Source organism: Cyanistes caeruleus, chromosome 3 (assembly GCF_971803275.1).
Source record: "Cyanistes caeruleus chromosome 3, bCyaCae1.hap1.1, whole genome shotgun sequence".
NCBI lineage: Eukaryota > Metazoa > Chordata > Aves > Passeriformes > Paridae > Cyanistes > Cyanistes caeruleus.
Window position 1 is genome coordinate 17651659 of NC_141703.1, and position 19770 is coordinate 17671428.

The following is a 19770-nucleotide window of genomic DNA, read 5'->3' on the forward strand; positions in this document are numbered from 1 at the left end:
AGTGGCCCCGCCTGCGCCCGCGCTCCCGTCATGCTCCCCGCGGCGGGAGCTTTGGAGCAGCCCGTGCGGCCGGGAACTGCGGTACGGGCCCGCCGGGAGAGGGGCACCGACTGTCCCGTCCGACCGGGAACCGCGACACGGGCCCGCCGGGAGAGGGGCACCGACTGTCCCGTCTGGCCGGGAACCGCGGTACGGGCCCGCCGGGAGAGGGGCACCGACTGTCCCGTCCGGCCGGGAACCGCGGTACGGGCCCGCCGGGAGAGGGGCACCGACTGTCCCGTCCGGCCGGGAACCGCGACACGGGCCCGCCGGGAGAGGGGCACCGACTGTCCCGTCCGGCCGGGAAGCGCGGTACGGGCCCGCCGGGAGAGGGGCACCGACTGTCCCGTCCGGCCGGAAACCGCGGTACGGGCCCGCCGGGAGAGGGGCACCGACTGTCCCGTCCGGCCGGGAAGCGCGGTACGGGCCCGCCGGGAGCAGCCGGGAGCGGCGGGGCCCGCGGTCACTGCCGAACCCTCAAGTCGGGTGAAACTTGGTGAGACGGCTGTGGTTCCCTCGGGATCCCTGGGGCCTTCTCTGGGAGAAGAGGGAGCGGGGGAGGGAGTCTACTTGGTCACAAAATGACCGGATGCTTCCTCAGAAAATTTTCTCCTTTAAGGTTTTATAACTTTAAAATAAAGTTACAAAAAGTTATAAAGTTTATAAAAAATAAAAAAAAAAGAATTATAGCTATTGATAAGTACTACGCCCGAGAGAAGGCTCTTTAATTTGAGAATTCAAAGCACCGTTACTTTCTAGTGTGCTCTGTATATTTGTGGCACTGACACCTTCAATGCAATCACACGATTTGTGAGTGTGTGGTTTGGTTTCTATCAATCTACATTATGCCATGAAGCTGTTGATAACCGGAGAATTTCTACCTTGGTAAAGAAACGTTTCTAAAATGTTTCTGTTATTTAAATCTCTCAGTCCGAAGTTGTTTACCTTCATTATAAATCTGTGAGATCAAAGCATATACTGGCCTCATTCTGTATTATTGCTTTGCAATGCATAGTTATTCTTGACACTCAGTTCAGCTAGTCCCAAAACTATTTATTTTTTTTTTTCTTACTTGCTTTTGTAGATGGAAAATGTCCAGAAAGGTTAAAATTTCCATAAAGAAGTAAGCCTGACAGAAATAGGCACACATAGGATGTTCTTATAGAGGAATATACCTAAAGATAAATCAAGATGCTTCTGAGTGAGCAAGATCAATTCTTGTCTTACAATGGTGAAGTTCTTGTGTTTCAGTTGTCAAAAACAAAGCATGCAGAGGAAGCAGATGATAAAACAATGAATTTATGTGTCAGAAGGATGGAATTCAACAGAGACACTAAACTGTTTGTTCAGAAGTCTTCTGGAGTATTCAGCATGGGAGCCAGTCACTCAAAAATTGAAATTATTTGTTGTAGCTGCACAACAGATTCCAGAACTGGGATTATTCTTCCCTGCATTTTGATGAAGAAGAAAAAACGGAACAGTGTCAAATACTTTTTATTGTTGCTTCACAGTTCAAACCAATTTGAGCCATCCTTTTATTTTAAGTTGGATTATGAGCTGAAAGAAGACATCAGGTTGTTTGCTGGCCCATCATTGTTGTGGAGACATGCCAACAAGCTGTTCTACATCTCTTCCAACACCCGCGTGGTTCAAAATGCTCCTGTTCAGCTTTCTTCTGTAGTGTGGACAGGTGAAATTATGGGTGAAGGCACTGTTGTCTTAGGGATAAGAACTGCTTGCCTGCCAGAGACTGAAGATCCAGATGGGTTTTCTGTTTCAGACAGAGCCATCTGGGGTAGTGAGTTCTTTGGATACGCAGTTCAAACACAGAAAATGCTGCCTGGCACGTGCTTCATGCCTCATGCTTACAGCAGAGTGGTATCTTCTGTCTGTGTCTGCAAGAGTGAGAGTTTGAAGAAACAGCTCCAGATCTCGCTTGTTGCCATAACCCACAAGAACCAGCTTATTTGGTTCCAAAATGGTGCCCCTAAAGGTGTTTGTGAGCTTCCTTATGAAAAGCCATGTTCAGTAAAACCAGCTCTAACCAGTAGCAATGATTTGCTATTTGTTGTGGCTTTTGCCTCTGGAAATAGCTGTGTTGTACAGAGGAGAGACAGCTTACAGGTACTGGTGTCTTTAAACATCTCCATTTTACTGTGGTCTTTTTTGTATATATTGTCTTATTGAAAGTCCTGCAACTGAAAACCTGCATGTTTAAGTTCTTTAGATCTCTTGTTTATTATTGTTGCTGCTGGTAAAATAATCTGTCTAAAGTATGATATTGTTTTGTTTCCATTGCTTGCTTATATATCTGATAATGAATCTGTGATTCTCTCATTCAGTGATACATTTATGAATCTGACCAAAGCTTCTGTTGCTAATTGAAAACTGCAATGGTGTGAAGACATGAAGTTGCAGGGCAGTTATGAGTATGCCTGGGTGATTTGTGTTAGAAGTAGCCTCACGTCATTGCAAAGTATAAACTGCTTATTGGAATATCAAAGCTTTTTGAGCCTTAATTAGAAAGATTAGAAATAAGAAAAATAATTAGAAAGATTAGAATAAGAAAAAGATTAGAATAAGAAAAAGTTGCTTCTAGAGTATGTTGTTTTATGAAAATGACAAGAAAAGGCCTTGCTATTGTTTCCTAAAATTAGGAGAGACAAAGTTGCTGCTAGGGTTTTGTAGTTATCTGACAGGAAGTTTGTATAAGTCAGGAAATAAAAATTTGTACTATTTAGTTGCTGGCATTATTATAAAAAATTGTCCTTAACTTTCAAGCATATTTAAGTCTGTTGTGAAACAAAGATATTTCTCAGTGTCAAAGGTATAATGCCTTTAACTGATCTTCAGGTATTACTGCTTCTAAATAGATGGTACAACATTCAGCTGCTTGAATACACTGAAAAATTGTCATCTTCTCTGCAACCTGTAATCTGGAAAGTGATCTTTAAAGAGAAATAGCTAATTTTCCCAGAGTTGCATAGGATCTAAATGATAGGATGAGAGTGAGAGCTTGAAATCTTTAAATATCATTGTATTTTACACAACTGAATAGGCTCCCTCTTTATGGAAAACAACCTTCACTAAAATGAGATCTCAAATACTAGATTTATTCTAATAAATGTATTTTAAAACCTCTTCTACTGTAGGTGGCTTCCAAATGGCAAAAAGTGAAGTGTGTTCTGGTGGATGATTTTATTGGCTCTGGAAGTGAGCAGCTGTTACTGCTTTTTAAGGATGACTCCAATACAGACGTGTTAAGTACATTCAAAATAACAGATCTTGGGGAGGTCAACTATGCAGTAAGTTGAGCTTGCCTTTTCTCAGCTACTCAGTCTGTGCTTACTAAATTATGAAAATCTCAACAAATCATTAAAGTATTGATACAAAGTGAAATTGGATGTGTGCTGTGAAGTGCTCTGAAGTTTGAATACAATATTCCCTGCTGTAATCTTAAATTATCTGAAGATATTTTGATTCTATGATTATATCAACATTCTATTGGGAAATTAATGCAGCTGAAAATGCTTCACATACATAATAGTTTTGCCACAATTCTACCTTTTGGCTTAGAACCCTTAATTTAATTAAAGCCATAGTACTTGTTAATTATTTTCTCATAATTGGTTCTTTCCATTATGTACTATCAATTTCTAATTGCTTTCAGAAAATATAATTTTTCTTTTAAAAGACATACTGTGATTCTCTTGTCTTGCTGTATTTTCCCCTAGATTTTTATAATGCTGTGTAATAGCCTGTACCTTACTTTCAGCTTTTTAATTCATTTAGGGTTTTGGTTTTGTTTTTTTTTTTCTTTCAGAGTGGTATCAATTATAAACAAAATGTTCCTGCTGCAGAAGGATTGCAAGAGAATGGTTTGCTTACTGTCAGAGCCCTTGAAACAAGATTACAGGTTTGTGCTCAACAGTTCTACCTCTATGTTTTCTGTAAATTACTGTTCTGTATCTTTGCATTATCTGGAGGGTGAGGCTAATGATATTGTTATTATTGAAGAACTGGTTCAGGGAAAAGGACAATGTGGTTAAGTATTTATTCTGGAATCAGTGGTAGTTTGTGTTTCAGTTCTCTCAGTTGTTATAAGTGCATTTAGATAATTGTGGAGGTCTAATTTAATTTTAATTAAAAGGTTGAGATATTGTTGAAGCTATCTTATCATAGCAGTAATTTTACTCACGTTTAAATACCAGATTAAGAAATTAGAATGTTTACTTTTTCTCCCCATTACATACATAACTTTCAGGTCATGTAGTGGCAGGCTCCCAGTGAGTGCATTTGCACAAATTGGTGACAGTGGTTATTTCACCACCTTCTAATGTTCATGCTCCTATTACTAGCGGCTTTATAAGGATAATTTTGAAAAGTATTGTAGATAAAGCTAAAATGTATCCTTCTTTAAACTAGCATCATTTGTAAAACAAACTGGAGGAAACTTGCTGGAGTTTCCCACCCAGCATAATTCACCAATGTGAGTGCTTTTGCAGTGTGTATATTAGCCTATACCAGATGGGTAATAGTTGATGAGTAGGGACATTATTTAAGAAAAAAAAAAAAAAGCTTTAGGGGAGAACATGAATCTCATACTGAGTCTATTATGTGAGGCTATTGTTAGTTTGCTAAGGGTGCTTTAAAGACAAGATATAAGGTAATTATTCCTGTCATTTGAGAGTTAGTGAAAACTAAGTAGGTTATTGTGGCACTTTTATTTCCAGCCTTTAAAAATTAAGCAAATGAATGGACAATAGTTTACCAGTTAATAAATAAATAAAGGACATATTAGGAAAAGACTAAAAACAATTTTTCTAGTTCTAATGACAAACAAGATATCTAAAGAGATATAGTGTATCATCTAAAAGATAAAAGCTGTTTGGAGAACAGTGGACAAAATATTTTTTTCCCTTCTAGAAGGCCAAGAAAATAGAATTGGCATTAACTTAGAGGACCTCTTGAGGTTCCTTCCAGTCCTACTTTTTTTACAGTTTGCATGTTAGGCTTTAACATGCAGAAGTGCAATCTTCCTTCCAAATGCATCTTTTTCTGCATTTTTTTTCTTCTGGGACAGTCCTGTTTTACTACTGATTTCATTGCTGCATTCTTGCCTTCTCATTACATTACTCTTCACATTACTCTTCTACAAAGCAGAAATTAGTTTCTGTCTCTTTTTTGGCTGCTCCTTCCATGATTGTAATGGAGCTGCCATTGACAGCTGTACGTTCTATGTTCCATAACTTTTTTCTTTCAATACACCAACGGCTTCTACCTGTACAGCTCTGTGAATCCGTGTCAGGATCAAATGAATTATCTGGTTTGCACTTGTTACTGGTTCTGCTGGAAACAAGCCACTGGCTGGATTTTTTATCTATTGTGTTGTGTTTATGTTACAGACACAGAATACTTCATAAGACCTAACATTTCTGTGCTTTTATATCTTTTTAATCTCTGATTCTCAAAGCCACTTGCTAGCACTGTAGTGCTAGCATTGTAATATACAATGCATTGTAATCAAGTTGGAAATTTATTGTGTTTTAATGCTGTAAATCTTTGAAAATGTCAAGCTGATGAATTTGGAAGTGGGTGCAGATATTTCTTTTTAACCTTACTGTCTATATTATATTTGCTGAACAGTGAAGTACTCTTGCTGGCTTTTATAATCTGATGTATAATTGAATTTCAAGGATGCTTGTTTTGAAGCGATAGTGCATGAGTTCTGCTTAACTTGGGAATTTTCAAAGGTTATTTAGTCTTGAAGTGGTGCCTCTTGATATTTATCATCAAAATTCAGGTATTCTAGAAATTTGCAATCAAATCAAGTTTTCACTGTCTCCATGGAATCCTCTGTTTTAGAGAAAAATGAAATAGCAGATGCAGCCCTTTTTCATCCTTGTTGCTTAACCCTTGTTTCACATCTGCACAGCTCTTTTCTCAGCCACATGAGAACTTTGGCAGGAATGAATTATAGTCCACAGTGTAAGTAAGTTGTGTTTAAGTTATACACAGTAATATATATAAACCACATTTTGCAGGTAGTGACATTGAAAAATAGATCAGCTTGAGCAATTTTGAGTTGTCCTGTTTATTTTGTATACACTATTTTGGGCCTGAATCCAGCCTTTTCTCCTTTGAAGTTTTTTTTCCACTTTAACATGTGTTTTGGTACCTTCTGAAGAAGACATCCTTTGGCAGAGTACTGCAGTTACATTGCAACAACTGAGGTTACAGGGTTTCTCATGGTTTTAGTTTCAGCAGAAATAAAGTGTCTTTATGTCCACTGGTCTGTTCTCCCCATTACTTGACAGTTTTGTAAGGACTGTAATTCTGGATTTACTCACAGCTCTATTGTCTTTGGCTCTGGACTGTCTTGTTTTTATGTTCATGTTTATTTTCTCTTCTAAGGTGATCTAGTTTTATTTTCTTAGTTTCACAGCACAAAACTTTTAAGTCCAGCTGATGCTTGTACATCTTGGCATATAACAGAAAGGATGTGCCTGTCACTTGATGGACACAGCTCAGTCCTGGGTTTGCTGTGTGGTAGAATTCAGGTCTTGCAAAAGGGCTTGCAAAAGCCAGATTGGTCAGCAAGCATACATCAATGAATGTTTGGCCATCTTCACTTCTTCCACATCTGTGCTTCCCCATTTGCTTTCTGGTTCTCGGTTGTTTATTCAGGAGTTGGCTCCAGTGGGAGTAAATGATGGCTTAGTGTTCTGTTGACCTAAATTAGGAAGGTATTGTAGACTCATCTTTGTTCTTAACTCTTCAGTTCCATCTCTTGACTCAAGTCTGGCACTGGATTATTGTGTCAAATCTGGTGCTGAGATTCACAGTTTGATAGGTGACAATTTTTTTACAGGACTTTTCATGAGAGTGCTGTTGGTCTAAATGCCCTTTGCCATTAAAGCTTGAGCAGAGGACGTCACTTCACTTACAAAAACTGCTTTTTTATTTGGGCTTATAATGGATTTATGTGTGTTATGTGTTTGGGTGCATTGTCTAAGGGGACGGGAAAGAGGGAAGTTTGGTTTGCCATTCCAGGGTTGAGTTTGTTCTCTCTTTGACTGAACTTCTCAGGATCTTGCTTTCCAGATAATAAACTTTTGAGGATCTTTCTTAAAACCTTAGAAACTGCCATGTTTTTGGTTTTTTTTTTCCTTATTGCTTGGTTTGTGGGGTTTTTTGGTTGGTTTGCCTTGGTTGTTTTTTGGGAGGATTTTTTCATTGTGTTTTGTTTAGCTGAGATGCAATCAACATATGTGTCTGCTTTTGAACATGTCAACTCTTCAATGTATTTACTTGACCAATAATCAGTACAAATCTTGAGAAGAAAATGAAACTGCTATCCATGAAAAAGTGAAGCAGGATTAATAATAAAATATATCTACAGAAATATATCTGAACATCTATGTAATTTGATTAAGTTTACCTTAATATTTATCTTAAACTCTAGGTTTAGTATTGAAAGACCAAGATTCTGAGATTTATATTTTAAAAACAGAGTAGCCTGCCTTGAACATTTTTTGGAAATGTTAGTTGTGCTTCTTGCATACAAATGGAAAACTGAAAAGATATTTTGATAGCTTTAATATCCTTTCCTATGTGCAGTAGTCTAATGATTATCTTTTACAGGCTGGTTGGACTTCTGTTCGAGAGCTACGGCAGCATTTAGAACTCCAAAAGAGAGTTATTCTTGAGTCTTGCAGAGCATTAATAGATCTTGTTGAAGAAAGAACCCATATTCTACCAAACTCAAAAGAGGTAAAATGCAGGAGGCGAGCCAGATCAGTTCTGAATTCTGCCAAGCCATTTGTAGAGGGTGCTGCCCTCAGCCACTTACCACAGTCACCTGTAGGGGTTGCCACTATCAAAATTCATTAATCTGCTTTTTAAGTCTGGTTCATTTTCTTAACTTGCCAGTATGTGAGTTAGTAGTAAATTTAGTTGTTTCTACTTGAAATTGATGTGCACAATACCTACTGACAACTGAGTGGTATGGAGGAGTAACCTCTAACAGAGTTAGCAACAAACATGAGGGGAATGTACAGTTCTAATTGGCACAGTTGCCTAGATATTGAATAACTGTCTGTAATCTCACATGTTACAAAATGGGACTTGCCATAGAAGTAACTGAGCAAAATCGACTTTATAATGTGGGCAGAGTGAGCTGTGGGCTGAGAAGGTGATGGAGGCTGGGAAAATTTTATTTTAATATATTGCTCAAAAGTAACCTAATTTAATTGAAATGGAATTCATCTCCCTTTCAGTTACTGCTGTGATATCTTCCAAGTTTTCTAGGTTTGGACAACAAAGTATCAAGCAATTAAATGCAGTAATAGAAATTCCAGCACCTTAAATCTTTGGACAATTAATTGTATAGCAGATCAAGATTTTGACATGTGATGTTTACAAGAAGAGAATAAGTTGTACTTTACATGATAATATAATGTGTTAGGAAAATTCAATTCTATTTATTGTAGAGAATAAATACATTTATATATATATCTTTCATTTTATGTATCTTAAAAGCTCCTTCAGCTGTCACTTGTGGTAAAACATAAAGTAATGCAGTATAAAAATAAACAATATCACTACTTAATTAAAAAAACTTAAAATTTTATTAATTTTAAATTATTTAAATTAATTTAAATTAATTCTAAAAAAACACATTTTTCTGTAAGGAAGGCCTTGTCTCTCTCTGGGATGATGTAGAAAATCCTCCTGATTCTCTAAGTAAAGAGACATCATTGGCGTCTAAAGTCCCAGAGCACTTCACAGAGGAATTGTGGCTGCGTGTTGTGGGTGACAGCCTGGTAGTTGGAGTAAAACTAACTGAATCATTTTATTTGTGAGTATATACATTTACCTAATAATTTCATTGGTATTTTTATAGGAAATGAATGTGTAGGTTAAGCTCTGCCGTAAATTTGAATGTTCTTATTTTGAACATCTGCGTATAAAATGTTTTAAATGTGTCTTTGTCAGTACTCTTGCTGCTGCTGCTTGCTTGCTCTCTAGCACTGTGCAGAAAAATATATTATACAGCCAGAAATCATTTGTGTGAGTATAATTGCAACATTACTGGAGATTTTTTACAAAAGAGTTTCCTTTGACAAAAATTAGGGCTCTTTACAGTCTATGTTGACATAGCAATGCTGACATCAGTATGTGTTGTAAATAAAGCTCTTTCTTCGCTTAGTTCCTGTTGCTTTAGTGTTAGCTACTTGCTATTCCTAACTGGTTTGCTTCAAGAAGTACAAAAGAAAATATATTAAATTCACTTATCAACTAATAAATACTTAGCTTTTGAATTGAACTCTTCTAGTCAAGAACTTAATCAAAATGATTGCAAAGCTCGTATTTTATGTAAATTATGTGGAACAATCAGCCATACAATACTTAAACCTTCAAAATAATTTATTTTTATTATCATCTTTAAAATTATTTGTTTATTCTATTTATTTTAATTACTCAGTTCTAGTTGTAAATACTACTCATGTCATTTTCCCTTACAGATAGGGAACTAAATTGAAACTGTGAAAAAAGAGGATTACATAAAATATGAAATTACAACATGAATTGTGTAATGTAACCTGTGGTGGAATCAGAACTTATCTTTTGACCCATTTCCCCCAGGTGGTGTAGCTGAGGCTGTGTTAGGCTGAGCTCAAAGACTACTGATGCCACTGAAAATCATTCAGGTGGTTGTGAGGGAGCTGACCTGTTAGGCCCTCTGGCCATTCTGCTGGAGCTGTGGCTATATTCTTTCTCAACTGCCAGATTGCTGTAACTTTACAAGAAAGTTGACCTCATCCCTCTTGACAGCCTCTCTTAAGACCCACTCAGGCAAAAGATCATTTTTTGCCTTTTTACTGTTTGTTCTTTTAGCTTGGATGATGATGCCTTTGTTTTGTTTTAAAATAAAACGCTTAATTCCTGTATAACTTCAGAGACCTTCAGCAGATTTTAAAAACCAGCAGCAATCTAGCCCTCTCCCCTATTTTAACAGTTGAGAAAAAATCAACTGTGTGGAGAAGCCATTTGCCCAAGGTTACCTGACAGGCCAGCAGCAGAACCTCGGTCTTCTGGGCTCCAGTTCAGTACTGTGTACAACAGCCTGTGTTTGTGGGGAAAAGGACTTGCTTTATCTCCAGCCCCAACTCTGTAATTCTTGATAGGTTATTTTCATGCTTCCTACTAAGGCAAGATTGCAGTAATATCATGGGTTGCATTATGAGGTGGTGATACTTCTCTGTAAAGAAAATGAGACATTCATAAGACTTTCAAATGTCAGTGACATTTTGAGATTGAATTGATTGACAGAATAATATATTCATTGAAAGAGGATCTAGAACAGTAATACTAGGATTTTATTGAAAGAGCCTTGAGTTGAATAAATAAAGTAGTTCATACACTTCAGGAAGTTGCTGCATGTTCAAGGTAATAGTATCTTAAAACATTTCATTTTACTCTACATTGAATTTTGTTTGAATATCTATAAAAAATGTAGAGTATCAGAAGAGCTTCTAGTCCTCAAAAGGGCAGAATTGATATTTTCTGTGGTTTTTTATTAAAAAAAAAGGTTAAATCTTTAAAAAATAATCCATAATGTCATAGAGTATCTTTATAGGTTACGTAGAATTTTCAGCTTCTGGCTGAATTAAACATCCAAATTCTTATGGTTGAAACAAGGTATCTAACTCCTAGAAGCTCTCAGAAAATTCAGTGCACATTTTGAAAAATCTTAATACTAAGTTTATATGAAACAGTCATGAAGGACTTAGCCTCTTTGCAAAGTCTGATTTAATCTGGAGTAGTATTGGACTTTATGATAGTCTTAAATGTCTGTGTACATCTGCAGAGTTGTGGTTATTTGTCAGAAGGCAAAAATGTGAACTGGGAGTGCAGCCATATTGTATGGATTTTCACAGGTCACTGAGTGATGTCAGTTTATCTTTAGTGATGGATCAAGACTTCTCTTCGATTTCTCCAATTATCAAGTGCCAAAGTAAAATCATTAAGCTGAACAAAGCCTTCTCAGCATTGACAGTCTCCTCAAGTCAAATTGAACCTCCTCCAAAAAAGATGAAATTGGACTTGCGTAACAGCAATGATGTGAAAAAAGAGTTTCCTAAGAGATCTTCAAGGATTCAGCTGGATGAAACAAAGACAGTCACTGCTGTCACCAGCCTTTCACCACTGTTGGCATTTCATCGTGTGTGCTGCGTAGTTCTTCTGCATGCCAGGAAGCAAAACCATCAGAATGATAGTTTACAGCAGAGCAAAAAGATTACTGTACTCTGTGGGAAAATTTTGTTAACTCTAGAAGATATTTCAAATGGCAGATATTCAGTAAAGATGCCAAGGGATAATAGTTACTGTACAGGTAAATGGATTTATAAATATATATATATATATATATATATTTGATTCTTTTGTTTACTCTAGGTGATGCCAAGCCAAATTTCTCTCTGAACACAAGCTGCACAGACCTTTTGAGAATTAAAGCTGGGTGAAATAAGAGAGAGAACATTTTTCCAAATGGGAAAAATGTTTAGTGAGTTGTTGTAAGGTTTTGTTAGCATTGGTGATGAGGGGTATCTGGAAAGGATAATTTTGAAGATAAGTTTGAGTACAGGACGCTGAAGCCTAAGTTTTTTGTATAAATTAGATTCTGGAATTAGTTACAGAAGTTTTTTTTTGACATACAACTCTCTCTTAAATAATACCAAAGTAATTGAAGCTCTTCCTCATCTACACGTATATTAAAGTAATTTATTTTCATTTCTTTTAATATTCCTGATTGAATTGATTTTGACCTGGGCTTTTGCTCAGGTAATGAAATATCCTTTTGTTGTTTGCAATGAATTTGGATTTTCTTCCTTTAATGCTGTGTCACTGCTAAAGCCAACATCTCATCTTACTATCATAGGAAACTAATAGTCTTCCTTTCGCAAGGTGATGTTTATCTTAAGAGCTTTCATTATATTGGTGGTGCTCCATTAATCAACTGTTCTGCTTGACAGACGTAGGGATAAGAATTTAGGTGAGAAGAAAATTCCCAAAGAGTGCCTGAAGCCAGGTGCAAATCCTTCACAAAAAAACAGGGAGTATGAGCTAAAAATCTTTTAATGCATGCTGCATGATCAAAATATTTAGTTCAAATACCTTTTTTTACTGTATTTTCTTGCAGGTTCCATGGAAGATATACTTGCTGTCCTTGCAGTGTCTGTCAGATTTTCCTTTCAGATTAAGTCTTGTGACTACACTTTGACTCCAGTGAGTTCGTGGTTACTGGGAGAAATGGAGTGCACACCATTGAAGGGATGCCAGGACCACATATTCTGTCATAAAGCAGGAAATGCCCATGGTACAATTTTTAATTGGGCCCTGAAAAATCCATTTGAAGGAATTCTAACAATATTTTGCAGGTAAAATCACTTGCAAAGCATAGCATATTCATCTTCTGTACACCCTTTTTTATCTTTATGCCATTTCTAACTGGTGTCATGAACAGCAGTTGAAATTGTAACCAATAGGTTGCCAACTTGATGATAACAATCACCAATAACAGGCCTGTTTTCAGATCAGAACTATGGCAGAACCTGAACTGAGTTCTTTAATTTTGTCTAGTCTGGAACACTGAATTACAGATAAGTCTAATCTCCATTAATATCTGCTTGGGTACGATTCCTTCGCTTCATTTTGCTGCATCGTTAGTTTATATTCTTTTTTTCTTACATAATTCTTAGTATAATGTGTAATTTGTAATTTTTTTTCTTCAATGTGTGTTAATTTAAAAAAAATCCTTTAATATTAAATATTTTATATTAATATTAAACAAAATAACAACCAAACCACAAACCCCAAAATAAATTAAATTTCTCACTAGGTCATTTTTAGTTTAGTTGCAATATAAGTGTAGTCTCATTTTGTACATGTTTCTGCTGTAGTTATTTCCTATCTGCCATGATTATATAAAGGAAATAATCTGAAGAGTCTCACTGATGTCCTTTCTTATGCAGATTCTTGGACAAATATTTCCTAAACCAGGTTAAGCAAATTAGTAATACTGCCATAATTTATGACTTAGCTGGATAAGGCTTATAACATAAAAAGTACTTCTGGGATATTGACAAATGTTGCTGTTTCAAGGAGTTCAAACTAAAAAATAAAAAAGAAAAGGTTTTACTTTTAAGAGTGTATTTTATAGTGAGGTTCAGTCTTTTCCTCAAATTAGGAGTTGATTTCCTTTATGTAAAAGGAGAGGCTGAAATGTTTAAGCAATCAATCAGTAAAATTTTACATCTCAAGACTTCTGGTTCCTTTTCAAAAGTGATTTTACTTGGTACTATTCACTTTTGATCCCATTTTGTTAATAGTTACTGAGCCCTACGTTTATGGGCTGTGATTGTAATTTCTGTATCTTTTATTCCTGTGTTTGGATTGATCTTTTATCTGGCTAGGATATTTCTTTGATAGGTGGAAACTACAGTTTTTGGTTTTTGACACCATCATCATTTTGTTTTACAGAAATCTGACTGTCTTGTTCCAGTGCCTTCATAGCCTTACTCGAGTTCTCCCTCCAAGCTGTGGTGTAAAACTCCTGAGATCTGGAAGCAAAGGAGCACTTACTGAGCAGTTAGCACTGGCTCTGGAAAAGGAAATGCTCACCTTGAAGAATTCTCTTTCCTTAAAAAAGGCTGAAAACAGCTTGACATGGGGGAATGAGTCTGGCAAGAAAATCAATAATGCTCCTCTGGCTTCTTTACTGGACACCGAGGAAGGAGTCCAGCAATTCAGAAAGAAGCTTCAGAATGAGCGGGAGGAGTGTGTGCGAAGCATGAACCAAACAATGAATGGTGCCCTCTACCAGAAAATTGCTTTGAAAATAGCAGAAGCTCAGCTCAGTTCAGATATGATTGTGTGGAGACTGGCCAAGTCTTAGAAACTCTTGACTAAATTTATTTTGAAAAAAAATTTAAGTTATACCATTAAATAATATAAATATTTTTATGGGTACTCCTACTGCTTTGTATTTTATAGCATTTCTGTTTTGTTTCTACAGGTAAATAGTGGTATTTTAAATGATGACTGTTGGAAGAATTTAATATTAGGGATTGAGTCAGTATTTTGTTACATATTTAAAAATATTTTTAAGGTATTTTCTAATAATTCCTACTCCAAAATCATAATTCTTGGTCTATAAAAGAACTTTTTAGGAAAAAAACCTAATAAGTGTGTACTCTTTAAAATAGTTCTATTGAATTTGAAAGATGACTGTTTACACGTAAAATGTAAACATTTTTTAGAAATCTTAAAGCAGGTATAGAAAGCTATACAACCAATTATAATTCATAATTTGAGTGTGGAGTTCAACAAATTCAAAGAGGCAATTTATCTTCATGATATGTCAAACATTTTGAATAACTTCTAGTGATACCACTTGAGGAACAAAACTCTATACATTTCAGCCCTGTCTTCTAGAGTCCACCCTCAGATTTATGGAGTATTTATTGGAGGTGGAAAACCTGACCAGAACTCTTAACCAGATTACAAGAACTCATGAAGATTCACTGCATAATAAAGCTGCTTCAGGTTTGAGAGGTCCATTCCCAATTTAATGGTAGGGCTAATTCTCACTGGTAAGTCCTGGAGGAAACTGTCCTTCCTTGGATGTTAGCCTAGCTTCAGTGTCAGAAGATTGCTCAATCCCAGAGTCAGGTGATTATCTAGATGATGCTAGCTGCTCAGTGGTTTTGGCCTGTCTCAAGTAGTTTAAATAATATTGGGCAACTCTTATTATTATTCCTCTTTTTGCTGGCTTGAGGAAGATCCTGCTTATGTTTCTAGGAAAAGAATGGCCTGTGTTGCTTGCTGAGATAGTAATTTTTTAATCAATTTTTTCCCACTAGCTTCATGAGGGGCAGAAAGGTTAGAAAATCCCAAATCACAGTAATTCGCGTCCTTTTATCTCTGCTTTATATAAGTGAAACATTCTTATTGCTTGTCATCATTTTTCTGAAGTTGTCAGGATTTTGCTTTTCATTTTCTCTGCAAACAGAGTTAATAGTTGACATCTCCAGCATCTCTTTCAATAAAAGTCTGGCAGGAAAAGTAGAAGATATTTATTGACTCAAAGGAATACTGATGTTTCAGAATAATTTTTTGTCTCATCAGAAAGCTCAGTATGTATATCCTCTAGAAGCAGTAAGTGGTGATGTTTTTCAGTCTGAGGTATCTTCTCATTCTGGCAACAGGAGTGAACTGATGTACATTAAATGCAAAACACTGCCTAGAAAACCAGTAAATGAGAGAACTGTGCTTTGTAACCTTAACCCAGTTTAGTGATTTAGCTTCCCTTCTGATATACTCAAAGTATTAAATTACTCCTTTTTAGCTACAGAGAAGGGAAATCCTCCATTAAGATGTCAAAAATGTCTTAAGAAATTGTCATTTGAATCTCAGTATTTACTGGATGAGAAAGTTGAGGGTTTTTTACAATTCTTTGTTAAGCCAGAGTCAGACAATAGTCAAAGCTTAAGAACCCATTGTTAGGCAGTCAGTTGTCACTGGAATTTCCAGAAGTTTCTGATTATAAACACTTAAATGAAGCAAAGAATCTTAAGGTGCAATCCTGTAGCTTGCAGCTAAGGCCAAGTCCTTGCTAAGCCATCTGAGCAGAAGCCTTCAGAGTAACAAAGCTACTGTTCAGCTCAGGGCCCTTAAAGGAGATTTTGCAAATCGGTGTAAACCACTCCAGCAGTTGATTTCTGTCAGCATATTACTGACAGAACTCTCCTGTTGTAACTAACCATCATTGGTCTGTCTGTCTTTAAAGAGAAACTTCATTTGTGTTTATATCCCTTCATTGAAGTAATAGAGTGGGACAAATGAAGAAAAGCTGCTAAGCACAAATGTTGCCAGTTTCTAATTCCATGGAGTTGTTACTTTAAAGAACCAAACAGTGAAATCACAGCAGTAGAAGTGAGATTATTAGAGTAGAATAGTAACAACATGTTCCTACTAAAGAGACTTTCCTGAGGCATGAATGCTTATTTTCTAAATCATCAGATGAGGTCATTAAACGCTTTCTTAACAGCTCTAAGATTCCTGGGAGCAGTTCCTCAACTGAGTAGTAATGCATAATAGCATGGTACAACTTTCAGTGGTAGTGACGCAATTGCTGAGCATACTGCGTACGTGCCAAAATCTAAAGGTCTTCTGGAAACACTTGAAAGGTTTCTGCTGGTATGTGTGGGTTTTGGCCAGGAATAATGGAAAAGTGGAGCAGGGCATTAACAAAGATTCAGGCTCTCTAGAACCTCATCTTCAAGTGACAGCATCAGACATTTTGTTTAGAGGTATTTGCTTTCCTAAACTTGCCTTTCAGAAGTAAAAGCAACCAAAGGTGTTAATGTACTTATTTGGTCTCTTGTGATGATTAACATCTGCACATGCTGGTGCTCAAAAGAGAAGTCTAAATTGTATGGACTAGAAAAATAGTTAAGTTGGCTAACCATGTTTCTGTCATGAGCTGTTGGAGTCACATTTTCTGGACCTCCAAGAAAGTCTTGGAAGTGAGATCTTGCATAACGTGGATTTTGCAAGTACTTTTTTTAACAAGTCGTTTGAGAAATTAAATCAGTGGCAGCAGCAGTCCTAGGTCTGGGGGGAATTGGTATTGCCAAGAATAACTGATAAAATAGTTGGATGTTTGATTCCATAAATAAATTCCCCTTTCCATGATAGTAGATCAAGTTGGGAAATACACACATCCCAAGGAATGGAAGGCTTTTTGCTACTAAAACCATTACTAATAGCAGATAGCTATTCACACCACCCATTCACTAAGTCTAACACTCCTGACTACTCTGTAGGGATAGTCATTACCCTGGGAGGTCAGTCCCCACTCTGGGACCCCTGGCTCCTACAAGGTTACAAATTCCTTTGAAGAGCTCTTTGCTTCATCAGGTGTGTATGTGTAATCCTGTAGGGTTTTTTGTTTGCATGTAGCAACCACTACCTGTTTGTTCATGATCCAAGTTAATGCAAACCATGGTTGGTACTAATGTGTGTAGTGGCTTCGTACACAGCCAGCAGGCTCCTGGTGTTCTGAATTTATCAGTTCTGGTGGATTTAACAGAACAACTGGTCTCCAGAGCTTACCAGTCCTGGGAGATTTTCACATGCTGCTTCTCAGCATGTAATAATCTCCTCAGTCTGCTGCTTGCTGGTAAACATTCCTCCCTCCTGAGCTGGAGAACCCTGTCACATAAACTCACACAAAGGGGCCTTTGATAAGGCACTAAAATTATGCCCAGGATCAACTTGTCTTGATCCCAGTAGTCCTGATTTCTGGAAACCAGCAGATGTCAATGGTATCTGTAGTAATGGTTCAAGTCTTCTGGCCATGGCAGTGTTCTGTGTGCAGATATTTACTTTGCAATGACTCTTTTATCACATTTCAAAAGACAGCTATGCAAAAGGTAGGTCTGACATAGGAAGTATGAGCTATCATGCTTGGATGCACTCTTAAAATTGTAGCACTTTTAAAGTCATTATGATTTAAGACCCTAAGAAAAGGGATTGTGTGTCAAAGACCTGCTTTTTCTGGCCAAGTTGGTGTAATAAATATATTAACTTCAAGTGATTTTTCTCTGTCATTCTAAGGCCTCTCAGGGAAAAGAAACTTCTCTACTCTAGAGTGATTCCTGTTGGACAGTAATATTTCCTATTTTTGTGTCTGTATGTATTTCAAATCAGCCACAGGCTGCTCAGTTGCTCATAGTAAAAGTCAAGCTTCCTCTCTCAGCTGCTAATTTTTGTTTTCCCACATCTTTTCACAATCTGGGAACTGTGACAGTCATATGACTGCTCTCCTCTGAATCATACTGACTCTGCTGACAAAATAATAATGGTAGCATGTTTATCCTTGAGTGAGTTATTCATTAGAGGCTATTAACAAGGATGATAAGTGCAGCAAAAGGAGTATTCAAACAGTGGTAGTTTTCTTCTCCTCTCTCTACTTCCTAGGGAGAAATAAAGTTTTAAACAGTGGAAAGAAATTAAAAATCAATGCAAGGATTTAAAATCTCAAATATTTATAAATTTGAGCATTTAGTTATTGCCAAGTCTTGTTTATTTTGGCGTTTGGTTGTGGTTTTTTTTAGTATTTTCTGCACTCTAGGCATGCCATTGGGTAAGGACAAGGTGAATATCATTATGCAGTAGGAGCTTCTCGCCAAGAAAATCCTCCCAGGGAAAAAGCAAAAGAGTAGGAGGTTTGATGCTGCTGTTTAGTCATGTTAATTATTGCTTTAAGGAGGTGATACTACTTAAGTCTTTTCTGTGACCTCAGGTTTGTGGCATGTGACTAACTCATCCCATGAGATGACTTTCCCCTTGAGAAAGTCATAATTCATGGGTACAAGACGGCAGCTGCATGCTTGTAAAGCACTTGGTTAGAGCAAAGGCTGCCCAGCGCCAGCTTTGGATCAGTCCAGCTCCTGCCTCGAGTCCTGCATTCACAGAAGCCTGGTGCTTCACTGTGGTATTTAGGTCAGAGGCACAGGTTGGTAAAGCAGTCTCAGCTTAACTAATCCTCCTCCTTATTGTCTAAATGGAGAGGCGGTGACTCATGTGCTGGGCTGTGATCCTTACCTGCACAGGGAGGGAGAAAGGGAAGGCTTTGAAGTGAGTCCTTCAAAACAGCATGTGCTGCCTCTGTGCCTGCCCCTTCCCTCCCTCCAGAGCCCCAGTTACAGTTTTGAACCGAACATGTCATGTCTTCTTTTGTAATCCTGCCTTTGAAATGTTCTCAAGCATGAGGGAAAATGCAGAAGCTGCCAGAAACTTCCAGAATTCCTGGCTGGTGGGAGTTTGCTGTTTCTGTCGCGTTTGTACTATGCCCTCTGCACAGACTTTGCTGATTCTATTTTCATGCTTCTCTCTTCCCCTCACCTCAGTGATCAGTGAAAACCAAACCACAATCACTTCTAAAATGCAAAAGGAATAAACTACTTTGTTGTACTTTGTCCTGTAGGAGACGGGTGTATGTTCTTTTCCAAACTGCTGAATCATAGAATTTACACATAAAAGTCATGAACAAACTGGATGAAATTTCCAAGTGCTGCAAGTAGTTGTGCAACACAGAAAAAAGCGTTTTCCCTCCACAGCCCTGACCTATTGGAGCTTTCCATCAGCTTTTCATGGCTCTTCAGGCTGATAAGCTGCACATGGTTGTTGCTTTATACGATTTCTGCAGCTAAGTACCATCTACACTTCACTTACTGGTAATACATTTTAATGCTGCCTATAACATTTTAAGCTTTTGTTTTAATTTTGCTTCTTCTCAACCTCACGTAGAAGAATTCAGCTCTCATTGGATGGGTTAGTATACTGCTAGAATTTTTGAACTATGTTTGGATATGAATGGTTAACACACGAGCTTCAAGAAAGGAACCTCCAGAAAGGAGTAAATTTCTGGGGATTTTATCAGAATCTCCTTTCTTTTTCCAAAGTAGTATGAAATCTGCTATTTATCAAAGCATCCAGATGTGTCTGATTGCAAATAATATACCAGCTGCTTTACTCACCCTAAATCAGCTGCATGAGAGAGTTACATCAGAGAAAACAAAAAAAAATATATTACTTTGGAATTACATGTGTATTTCAACACAACTAAGGAGAAATAATACAAGACAGGCCAGTTCAGCA

At 37.3% G+C, this 19770-nt stretch overlaps 1 protein-coding gene across 5 annotated transcripts; it reads left to right on the forward strand.

The window, feature by feature from the left end:
- The first annotated feature begins 1 nt into the window (after position 1).
- On the forward strand, positions 2 to 19093 carry FANCB (FA complementation group B). Of its 5 annotated transcripts, none has more exons than XM_086880037.1 (9): positions 2 to 81; positions 1124 to 2163; positions 3192 to 3344; positions 3863 to 3955; positions 7684 to 7812; positions 8733 to 8899; positions 10983 to 11437; positions 12245 to 12482; positions 13585 to 19093. In XM_086880037.1, the coding sequence occupies exons 2-9, from the start codon at positions 1231 to 1233 to the stop codon at positions 13997 to 13999; spliced, it is 2583 nt and encodes an 860-aa protein (XP_086736163.1). In that variant the 5' UTR covers positions 2 to 81; positions 1124 to 1230; the 3' UTR covers positions 14000 to 19093. The 5 variants fall into 5 exon arrangements, with proteins under 5 accessions (XP_086736163.1, XP_086736165.1, XP_086736164.1 ...); XM_086880039.1 differs by having other exon boundaries at positions 31 to 189; XM_086880038.1 differs by having other exon boundaries at positions 33 to 243.
- Positions 19094 to 19770: the final 677 nt, after the last annotated feature.

Excerpts from the sequence above, each read along its gene's own strand:
- FANCB (XM_086880037.1), top strand. The coding sequence starts at position 1,231 with ATGCTTCTGAGTGAGCAAGATCAATTCTTGTCTTACAATGGTGAAGTT. Across the intron at positions 2,164-3,191 it reads AGAGGAGAGACAGCTTACAG|GTGGCTTCCAAATGGCAAAA; the intron begins GTACTGGTGTCT and ends CTTCTACTGTAG. Across the intron at positions 3,345-3,862 it reads TTGGGGAGGTCAACTATGCA|AGTGGTATCAATTATAAACA; the intron begins GTAAGTTGAGCT and ends TTTTTCTTTCAG.